Here is an 11,627-nt window from a genome sequence, read left to right as displayed (position 1 = left end):
ATCCATGGGTTTCTGTCCAGAGCACAGTGCACTTTAAAGCACAATTCAGTAAGAAAAAAAAAAAAAGGAAAGAAAGAAAGAAACCTAAAAACGGTGTTAGTCACCTCTGCTCCCTCCATCCCCACTTCGATGTCCATGAGATAAGAATTAAAAACTTAGATCAAGACAAAAGGGCAGCCCCTAAAATTGTGCTTTACTGTTTTTGTTTTTGTTTTGTTTTGTTTCTTCTTTTTCTGTTATTTGGAGGGTGGGGGTGTGGGGGGAGAGTGGGGTGAGGGAGGAAGACCTGGGCACAGAGGAGGATTCCAAGCTCTTCAGCTTCTCCTCTGCCCTCCTTTTATGGGGTGGTCTTCAGCGCACGGAAGGGATCTCTTCTTGGGGAGTAACCTTTCTGCGTGCTCTTTAACCAGCCAGCCTGCGTCCAAATCATCATCTCCCCAGCTAGCTTAGGTTACAAGCTCCACAGAGGCAGAGATGTTTATTTACCGTATGTCTCATGCCCTAGTGCAGGGGGAGGCTCCTAGGTTCGGCTAAGAATCAGGAAGGCAAAGGTCGCCGGGCCGGAGCGCTCAGGGCCAGGTGACACAGTCCTGGGTGCCGGCGCTGCTTGACAGCTTCATCCCCGCCCACTGGCAGGCGAGCGCGGCCCGGCCACACATGCGCGCGCGCAGGGTCCTTAAAAGCCGCGGGCGCGCGGAGACGCCGAGCTCGCCCACCGAGCGCAGGCGGCGACATGCACGTGAACGGCAAAGTGGCGCTGGTGACTGGCGCGGCCCAGGGCATCGGCCGAGCCTCCGCCGAGGCGCTGCTGCTCAAGGGCGCCAAGGTAAGCGCGGCGAGGCGCACGGCCCACCCGAGACCCGCTCTCCAGTCGAGGCCCCGGGGAGTGAGCGACCCAGGCTGCGCCCCCGGTGCTCTCCTTGCCGCCTCCAGAGCTGTCCAGGCTGGCGCACTCCAGCGGACTTCGAATGCGCTGACAGAGAACCCGATCTGTAAACTGCCCGATCTCAGGTCCAAACGAGGAGCTTCCTGTTGTCTCTGTATTGTCGGTCTGTCTGCCTGTTTTACCAGGCGCGAAGGATCTCGATTCCTCTCCTTTTGTCCGTAGGTAGCGCTGGTCGATTGGAATGTCGAAGCAGGTGTCAAGTGTAAAGCTGCCCTGGATGAGAAGTTTGAACCTCAGAAGACTCTGTTTATTCAGTGCGATGTGGCCGATCAGGAACAACTGAGAGGTAAGCGAGGGGAAAATCAATCCATCAGCGCGGAGCGCGCTTTGAGCAAGTAGCAACCTGAAGGCAGCCTGCGCCAGAGAGCTAGCTTGGGGTGGCGGCGGGGCTACCTCCTGCAGAGCAACTACCTCAGAGCTCCAAGAGACAGCCGACTGCTACCTGACATCCCAATAGACATAAAAAAAAACTAAGGAGAGATATCTGACATCCCGATAGACATACAAAAACTAAGGAGGAAGAAAAGCCAAGCATGTTTGAGAAATCCTTTTCTTTTAGTCATTTGGCAGCACATAATGTAATCAAAATTCCTTGGTGTATTCCAAGATAGTGCTGCTTCAGTAGTTATTAAATGATTGAACTTGCAAATGGAACTTAGAAAGATAAAGTAGGCTAGGGGATTACGGCAGACTACTTCTCCCAGAAAGCTGGAAGACGGCAGAATCCAATGGCAGTCAAATGTGGCAATGTTTCTCCTTGGAACATGCTAGAATGCAAGGTCAAGGGTTGTCATCACAGCTGTGCTGGATGCTTTTGACCAGATGGTCTCCCTGATTTTTCCCCTATGAAATGCTTTAAAAACAGTAATAGTTGTATTGCAGAAGAAAAGTTCCTGTCAGATTTTCCTCAATGCTTTCCTGTTTCTGTCTGCTCGCTTGACAGACGGATCTACTTGACCAGTCCAGAGACAGTATTGGTGTAGACAAAAAAACAGATTTGGTCATTTAGAAGTCCAACAGATCAGTATGAGAAAATACATGTATTTCGAGGAAAAATGAGAAAATAGAACATTTGTATTTCACAAAGTTTTTTTTTTTTGAAAGACTAAGTGAAAAAAATTGCTAGGCACATCTTTAACGGATCAAAAAACTTTCATGAAAGTCATTTTAGTACTTCTTAACATGGATGAGTCTGTGTGTGATTTTTTTTTTTTTAATGTTGGAGTGTTCTGTGAAAGAGTGAAAATGGAGTGGTATGTTAGAAGGAAACAAATTGTTCAGGGAAATTGTTTCAAAGGAAATTATGTAATTAAACTGAAAATTTTATAAAGATCCATAACATGGATTATAAGTGTGAGCAGAAGAGACCTGTAAACACAGTGCCAGAGCTATGTATTTTGCCAGAGGATAAAGTTTTGCTGATTGCACAGGGTATTTTTCTTCAAGGGTAAAGTCATGTCAAATCCCAACAGCCACGATGATAGAATAGGGAACAGTATAGGTCATCTGAAAGCTATTTCTGTCTGAATTTATGTAGTTTTTCACATGACATTTAACCTTAATTGTTTTGCTTCCCAGTATTAAAATTAGTACCTTGGCTGTAAACACGTTCCTTAAGGATAACTGATTGTGGAGGAGGAAACCAGACACATAATGAGTGGCCAGGAGAAGCCATGATGGTCAATGAGAAAGCCACATGTTTTCTGGACATCAGTGTTTATTTGCATTTTAGGGAAACTTGGCATTGACTCTTCCAGTTTCAGGATTTAGTGTGGCCTACAACTTTTAAAACTATGTAGACACGTGGCCCAAGAGACATCATTGAAATCATAAAAATACAGAGGTGAAAAAGTTCTTGGAGATGACCTACAGATGAAAAAAAAAAAGCAACAGGAAGAGTTTAGGCAAATTATAAAGGATGCCACAGCGTTTAAATGTCAGCAAAACCTAGATTGTAAGTTGCTTGAGCCCAAAAGTGAGACGCCATTAGTATTTGACAACCTAATTTCCTGTAAGGTGGTTGTGGAGTTCTGAAGAGTGTGTGCATACCTGCTAAGTCACTTAAGTCATGTCCAGCTCTTTGTGACCCTGTGGACGGTAGCCCTCCAGGCTCCTCTGTCCATGGGATTCTCCAGGCAAGAATGCTGAAGTGTGCTGTCATGCCCGTCTCCCCATCGAATCCGCATCTCTTGTGCCTCCTGTATTTACAGGCAGGTTCTTTACCACTAGCACCACCTGGGAAGCCCACTAGGTACTAGATGCACTGAAAAGGTCATAATGGATCTGAATACACAAGTGTTTAATATGACACCTTCTGAAGATAATATGGCTTATTTTTAAAAGGATGTTTGTCATAGGCTAAGCCACAGAACTTTAGTAACTTCTCAGGGACAGAGATGCTGGCTGCCCAAACTGACTTCCAAGAGCACTTAGCACAGGGTGCTCAGCTCTCTAAAATTTACCCCATTGAGGTACTGCTTACAGAACTTTAATGTGCATACAAATTGTCTATAGATCTTACTAAGGTTAAGATTCTGATTCCGTAGGTCTGTGGTGACCACTGATTCTGCATTTTTGACAGGTTCCCAGGTAATTCTGATTGATGGTGCTGGCTTCCAAACCACACTGAGAAGCAAAGCAATAAGCCACAGTCTAAGACTGTAATTTTCACCAGAAGACTGCATAAGTTAAAACATCATTTCAGGGCATACACTGTGATAAATGTGTCTGGGCAAAGTAAGAACGGATCTATAACGTCTTCTTTTTTTACTAGATACTTTTAGGAAAGTTGTAGACCACTTTGGAAAGCTGGACATCTTGGTCAATAATGCTGGAGTGAATAATGAGAAAAACTGGGAAAAAACTCTGCAGATTAATTTGGTAAGCTGTCTAAACCATGTTCATCCTCTACAATTATTTCATAAAAGGATGTCTTAAAAGGAAAAAAGAGTTTTTTTCATGGAAACAATATAATGACCTACAATTTAGAAAAAGAGAATTTACAAAAAGCTAGGGGAAAAAGCACTTCCTTTCACAAATAGGAAGACATTTGAGATTTTCAATTATGAAAATAAATCTGTCTTAAAATATTAAAGGACATAGGAAAAAAACATCATTTATTGAATAACTTAATAGTTGTCAAGCTATGATCTTCAGCCAAACTAGCCTGCCACCTGTTTTTGTATGACCTACAAGCTACAAATGGGCTTTACATGTTTTAATAGTTGAAAAAATAGTATGAAAAGAAGAAAAAAATAAAATGTATAAATATATGAAATTCCAATTTCAGTGTCTGTAAAGCCTTATTGGCACACAGCCAAGGTCTTTTATTTACATGTTGTCTCTGGCTACTTTTCTGCTACAACAATAGAGCTGCATAATTGTGACAGTGGTCCTGTGATACACAATGCCTAAAATGTTTACCATTTGAATTTTTTCAGAAAAAAATCTTTCCAATTTCTGCCTTACATTATTTATTTAAAAACTAAATTTAGTTCCAGGACTACAATAGAAAACAAGGCTAAAGTGACCATTGTACTTTGTAATAATTAAGATTTTTATTATTAATGTCAGCGTATGCGTGTGTGTGTGCATATACGTGTGTCATTTCTACAATGTTTCTGATTATTTAATTCTTTCTTGAATTGTGAAAATGTAGAATTAGGAAATAAAATTTGTTTTCTGCATTGTATTACAAGCTTACTGATTATCCCATTTTATAAACACATGACATAAACCATTGGGGTTTAGAAATACTGAAACTTTAGCTAAAGCCAGATGTCAGAGCTGGGCTGGGCATGGGGTCACCATGCCCTTGGTAATTTCTTTTATTTGGTAATCTTTTTTATTAGTCTTGCAAAGCAAGCATGTGTAAAGTGCAGAGGGGCTACGGTGTGTATATAAACACATAGGGAGTGCTCCCTACTTCACCATATCCAACTTCTTAAAAACAAGTACCATGTGATGTTTTTCCTTGTTCTTCTCTCAGTAATCAACACGATGTCCTGAAGACAGTGCTTAGTCAATAAATATTTTACTTGAACTGACATTCTCATGAGTAGTGACTTAACTGTAACCACTTGATAGAATTGATGGGAATTACCCTAACTCGCAAAAGAAGGTCATCTGTGAGCACTACTTTTTTTAAGGTACAGAGTTGCACCCCAAGCTTGACAGAGACCTAAAATCCTTCGACCCAGATCAAAAGGTACTATTTTAAAATGCAAACACCCTCCTTCTAGTTCTATCTAAAATTTGTCTCAAGCATTCCTGGGTATCGTATTTCAAAATAACTTTAAAAGGTATTTGTCAAGTGTCTCTCAAAATGTTTCTGATGTGTGTGTGTATGTTTAGAGACCTCACAACTGCTGTTTCTGAGTTGAGACAACTCTTTGATTTTCTTCTACTTTATACAAATAGTATAGATAAGTAAAATGAAATATTTTCATTCTGTGAACCGTAGTTACATCTCTTGGCTAAATCGTACTTTATTACTGTATATCAATGTCTAATGCCATTGACTTTGCTTAGTTACACCTCATTTAATTTTATATTCCTGTCTCTGTTATGAATGATAAGATCTTATCATTTTCTGAAAATATTTCTATTTGATTTGGCTGTCAGTTATTCCTTTGCTTACTTTTTATCTCCTTCATTTTTCTGTGTCTGAATATGTAGTTATATCTCAAATGACAATTGTCAATTTGCCTACCTCTTTCAGTCATCCTGTCAGTTTTAATTCTGCATAAATGGCTGGTGATCATAATTTATCGACTGTTGACTCTTTAAAGTTGTAACCCTATTGCAACCTGGGATTTTTTATTTGTTTTCTATTTCCAGATATAAAACTGGCATCCATGTTTTCTTTTGATTCTCATTTACCTAGGCATACTTTTTTGTTTCTTTATTTTGAAAATGAAAATAACCTTTTATGTTAATTTTATCTCTTGCTAACAGTATAATGTAAAATCTTATTTTTCAAATCACATCCTAGAACTTTTTATATTTGTGAATTTAAGCCACTCATATTTATTTTTACTCTTCTGTTAGGATTTATTCCTTTTGCTTTAGTTCATACTTCATGTTCGCTAAATTTTCTTTTTGTCTATGTTCTGTTTCCATGCTTATCTTAAATTCCATTGGATAGCCTTAATTTTCTTTGGCTGGTAAGAAAATAGTACATTTTATGCATGCTTTTTGGTGGTTATCCCTGACTGATTATGAACCATACTTCAGTATATCCTTTGGTTGCCAGACTTAAAAAAATATTGTTTTTGAACATGCAACCAATTGGAAACTTCAGGAATTTAAAGAAGATATATTTTTATGAACTTATGCCACTCTCTGAAACCACATAAACTGACCAGATTTTTTTACTTGAGCTATACTAATAAAAAAAATTACACAACAGTTCTTTCCCTTGTGTATCACTATTATTTTCGTTTCATCAGTAAAACTCCAGATATTTTATAGATAGAGGTCCCTAGGATGTAAGTTTTCCATATTCAGTTCATTCATAATGGGTAACTACTGTGTCTTTTCTCTGAGAAATCAGCTGTCAGAAAACATGTGCAATGATTAGAGTTAATATAAAGAAACATGAAAATAGCGAAGAGAGATCACAGAGGGAATAGGTTGGAGTCTAGTGATCTGTTTTCATCCAGCAGAGCGGGCATGTTTGCTTTATTTTAATAAATACACAGGTGAATAAACATCTGCTCCAAGCTGGGAAGTTCTTGCATTATCTTCAAATAGAGAATTCTGGAAGATGGGAATTTTATTTGTCCCCTTTGGTTATAGCTCACTCTCCAGGATTCTTCCTCACTGAAACTCAACTGGCCTTTACTTTGCTTTGAACTCTGCTGACAGAGGCCACTCCTTAGCTTAACTCTAGAGACTGATGACATTTGTTTAATGTTACAGAAAGAGAACAAGCTATAACCTTTGTCACCCATATATAACTTAAAAACAAGTTCCTTCACTGCTACCTACAATACTCATTGCAAGAGTAGATTAGAGTCTGACTAATCATTGTCCTCCAACTGGATTACCTCTGGTAGTAGAATGCAAATATTTGTGTGTGGTTTGTGTATAGTGTTTTTTTTCAATTCTGCCCTGGATATAATTTGCTTCCTTGAATTATACAATTTCGTGTCTGGTCTTTTCCATGTTTTTCCATGTTCTTGTCCATGTCAGAGAGTCACCAGTTAGTTAAAGAACCTCACCACATATCATTCCCTCTTCTGAAAGCTTATATAACATAACTTATCCTCATAGGGCTTATCGGTTTTTGAAATTTTGTTAGAATTATTTTGATACGTGTACAACTTATGCTTATATGCTGTAAGTTCTTTCAATGCAGAACATTTTTGTTTTGCATGCTTAGTAGATGTTCAATTAAAATGTATTAGAAAAATAAACTGCTATCCTGTGATATTTTGCAGACATGGATATTCGTTTTAGTGTTTCAGTACAATGTTTGGATGGTTTCCTATTACATCAGTGTTGCAAACGGTATCGTCTATCCTTCCACTTTTTTTCCTTACCAAATTTATCCCTTCTTTATTCTTCAGACAGTGGTTCTCACCGTGTGTCCCACACAAGAGCTCCAGTAAACCTCTTCCCAGTCTTTTTTTCCCATTAGACTTCTCTGTTCTTCCTTTTCAGTCTGAAATCAGCCACAGGAGCCTTATTTGTAGCTGCTCAGACTCACAAGGAACATTCAGGAAAGAAATACTTTTTACATAACTCTCGGTTGGTCTGGCCATTGAGCAGAGGTAGACTTAACTTTGAATACTGATAAAGTTATTTGGTAATGTATTTATTTCACTACTTGAAACTTTAATAAACCAAAATAACTCATTCACACTCGGGTGGGACTTACGACCTAATTTGGACATATGACTAACTTGTATTGACTCCATTAGTATATTCAAATAAAAATTAAATAAAATTGATGGCTATCACTGGGGATTCTTTAAAAGGATTTGTTCTGTACCTGAATTTAAAATTCATGAACTTTTGGGACTTCCCTGATGGTCCTATAGGTAAGCATCCATGCTCCCAATGCAGGGGGCCCGAGTTTGATCCCTGGTCAGGGAACTGGAGCCCACATGCCATAACTAAGACCCAGCACAGCCGAAGAAATAAATAAAAGTAAAATAAATAAAATATTTTTTTAAAGTTTATGAATTTTTATTTCATTTTTCTGATTTTGTATTTCCCAGATTGGAAAAAGATGAAAATAATCCTTTTACCTCTAAGGTTGGTTAAGCTTCAATAAAGCATAATTTGTATGAAGTCACATTGTCTTCATTCCCACCATCCCATTTCTAAATGAGGTAGACTTTTCTGCTCTACTCTGCCTCTAATGAAGAGTTGAGGAAACAGATAGAAACACTGTTGTCAAGCATACTCCTTTTTCTTGGCTCCCAAGCATGCTGATTACAACTTAAATTAATAACTACTTTCTGTTATTGCAACTCTATCATACCTAAAGACCCTATAGAACTATTTTAGTTAGTTAGGCAAGGCTTCCTGAATTATAAGTAGCTTCTGCAAGGGGGAACACAATCATATTTACCCCCTAAATAAGCAGAAATGTTGAAAGATTGAACATGGAAGAAAAAAAAGATGAAAATAGATTTCAGAAAAAAAAATGATCATCTCTATTAGTATCCCTTGAAAACTGACTGGAGGAAAAACAAGATCCTAAAAGGTAGAGTTTTATGATTATATGACAGAATTTTTTATAATTGCTTTAGTTACTATGTAGCACAAGAATCATAAATAAACTGAAAGCAACTCCAGAGTGGAGGGAAATGGGATAAAGGAAATAACAGATTAGAAAATTTCAGTAGTAAACACACACACACACACAAATATAAATAGAACATATATACATATATGTGTGTGTATGGTGCTCTGTTGTGTCTGACTCTTTGTGACTCCGTGGTTCCTCTGTCTAGGGAATTCTCCAGACAAGAATACTGGAGTGGGTACCCATTTTCATCTCCAGGGATCTTCCCAACCTGGCAATCAAACCCAGGTCTCCTGCATTGCAGACAGATTCTTCTTTACTGTCTGAGCCACCAGGGAAGCCCATGCTCTCCTCCATGGGATCTTCCTAAGCCAGGGATTAAACCCATGTCTCCTGGTACTTCTGCGTTGTGTTTTTTTTTTTTCTGCTGAGCCCCCAGAGAAGCCTGTCTATACATATTTGTGTGTATAATAGAAGACATGATGCTTAATGAGAGGAGCTAAGTTCATTTATGCATTTATCTTTATTACTAGAGAATCATTTCCAGGATAGGGGAATTTATGAGAGTGATTTTTAAGTTACAGAATGCCTTAATTCATGAAAAAAACTACTTTAAGATTTGGAATACTAAACAATTGTAATTTCAGTATACATATAAAAATTCTCTCATAACCAAAAATATTGAGTAAGCCTGTGTTCATTAGATTATTTTGTCAATAGTCAAGTTTTTATTTATTCTCACTATGTAAAATTAGGGCTTCCCTGGTGGCTCAGTCGGTAAAGAATCCACCTGCAATGCTGGAGACCTGGGTTCGATCCCTGGGTTGGGAAGATCCTGTGGAGGGCATGGCAACCCACTCCAGTATTCTTGCCTGGAGAATTCCCATGGACAGAGAACCAGGCTGGCTGCAGTCCATGGGCTTGCAAAGAGTCGGACACAACTGAGTGACTAACCACACGTAAAATTAGACCTTGAATTTTCCTTAATATATGATCTGGGATGTGGAAGAGATTGTCATAGTAAAGGAAAAGAGGTGAAAATATCATATATGTTCAGCTAAAACATTAGAGATTTTTTCTTGTAGATTTATTTGAAGAATACTTTCATTTGAAAAAGTACTCAATTCTTAACCTGATAATAGATAGCACGACAATTATTTTTCCTCCTCAATCAAAAAAAAAAAGCAGGAAATAAATATAGCTTTTAAAAAAATTGGAAACATTCCTCAATCTTCTATCTGGCTGTATCATGTAGATGTTGAAAACCCAAAACAGGTGTCAGCAAAGCTGTAAATACCTGAGAATAAAGGAGTAGTGCCAATACGCATAAACAGAAATCCTGTTCAGACATGCCAGAGACCTGGACAGAAACACACAGAATCTGACTTCAGTAATTCCAGTCATGTACATTTTTTAATCCTTCTTATATAAACCACTGAAGGTGTTTTTTTTTCTCTTTAAAAGGGAATCATGTGCAAGTTTTATTCATTCTCCCTGAGTTTGCTTAATATCACACTGATACATGGCTTGAATCTTCAGTTTACTTCTTTGTGTTAAAACTACTGTTAGGTATAGAGGCAACTCTGAATGCTTGTCAAGAAAACTCCAAAAGGAATTTTTAAAATAAAAAGAAGGTAACCATCAATATATGCCCTCAGGTTCAGACTCGTTATCTCATTCTCTGTTATATTGTTTTCTTCCCAGTATTGTAAAAAATGAAAGTCATAAGAATTAAGATGTCAAAAGGAAATTTTCTATTAAAAGTCTGAGTTGGAAGGGAGAGGCGTTCTTAATTCTAAAAGGGAATGCTGCTACTGCTGCTGCTGCTGCTGCTAAGTTGCGTCAGTCCTGTCCGACTCTGTGCGACCCCACAGACAGCAGCCCACCGGGCTCCCCCGTCCCTGGGATTCTCCAGGCAAGAACACTGGAGTGGGTTGCCATTTCCTTCTCCAATGCATGAAAGTGAAAAGTGAAAGGGAAGTCGCTCAGTCATGTCTGACTCAGTGACCCCATGGACTGCAGCCTACCAGGCTCCTCCGTCCATGGGATTTTTCAGGCAAGAGTACTGGAGTGGGGTGCCATCGCCTTCTCCGAAAAGGGAATGTACGGTTTCAAATACGTTGCATGTCACAAGTTGCTTTTGATAGTGGTTAGTTCTTATTTATTTACTTTTGCTTGCGCTGGGTTTTTGTTGCTGCACTCAGGCTTTCTCTAGTTGTGGAGAGCAGGGGCTATCTCAGGTTACAATGCACAGGCTTCTCTTGTCATGGAGCACAGGTTCAGTAGTTGTGGCACATGGGTTTAGTTGCTCTGTGGCGTGTGGGATCTTTCAGGACCAGGAGTCAGACCAGTGTCTTCTGCACTACAAGGCAGATTCTTAACCACTGGACCACCATAGAAGTGCCAATTCATTCTTAAGTGTTAGAATAATACCGAAAAGGTGCCTATATGTGGGTGTCAGTAATAAAACAGAATTAGCTATCAAAAAGGTAGCTGGAAGAATGATGAACAAAATTAAGTGGTTTAATTACTGAAGACCATGTGTCCAGGGAACAATAATCCCCCACTCAGTCTAGGTGAAACAGCTATGTGATCTCACAGGACACTGAGTTCGGGGCTGCTTGATGCTGCGGCTCTGTGATATCATCAGGACAGTCCCTGTCATCTTTCCCACCTGCCGTCCTTCATGGTGGTTCCCTCTTAACGAAGCTATCTCTATAACTTCATTCCACAATTGTTGCTCAGTCACTCAGTCATGTCCAGCTCTTTGCCACCTCGTGGACTACAGCATGGCAGGCTTCCCTGTCTGTCACCAACTTCCAGAGTTTGCTCAAACTCATGTTCATTGAGTCGGTGATGCCATCCAATCATCTCATCTTCTGTCACTCCCTTCTCCTCCTGCCTACAGTCTTCCCCAGCATC

At 39.3% G+C, this 11,627-nt stretch overlaps 1 protein-coding gene across 1 annotated transcript in view; it reads left to right on the top strand.

Annotated features, from left to right (window-relative positions):
* Window positions 1–733: 733 nt before the first annotated feature.
* Window positions 734–11,627, top strand: part of HPGD (15-hydroxyprostaglandin dehydrogenase) — a 33,548-nt gene continuing 22,654 nt past the window's right edge. Inside the window, exons 1-3 of the mRNA XM_052645311.1 lie at window positions 734–826; window positions 1,109–1,232; window positions 3,720–3,826. Of these exons, the coding sequence (XP_052501271.1) occupies window positions 734–826; window positions 1,109–1,232; window positions 3,720–3,826 (324 nt within the window). The remainder of the gene's footprint in view (window positions 827–1,108; window positions 1,233–3,719; window positions 3,827–11,627) is intronic.

Source organism: Budorcas taxicolor, chromosome 8 (assembly GCF_023091745.1).
Source record: "Budorcas taxicolor isolate Tak-1 chromosome 8, Takin1.1, whole genome shotgun sequence".
NCBI classification, from domain to species: Eukaryota; Metazoa; Chordata; class Mammalia; order Artiodactyla; family Bovidae; genus Budorcas; species Budorcas taxicolor.
The sequence above is the reverse complement of the archived record's forward strand: the minus strand, read 5'-3'. Positions and strand labels throughout refer to the sequence as shown.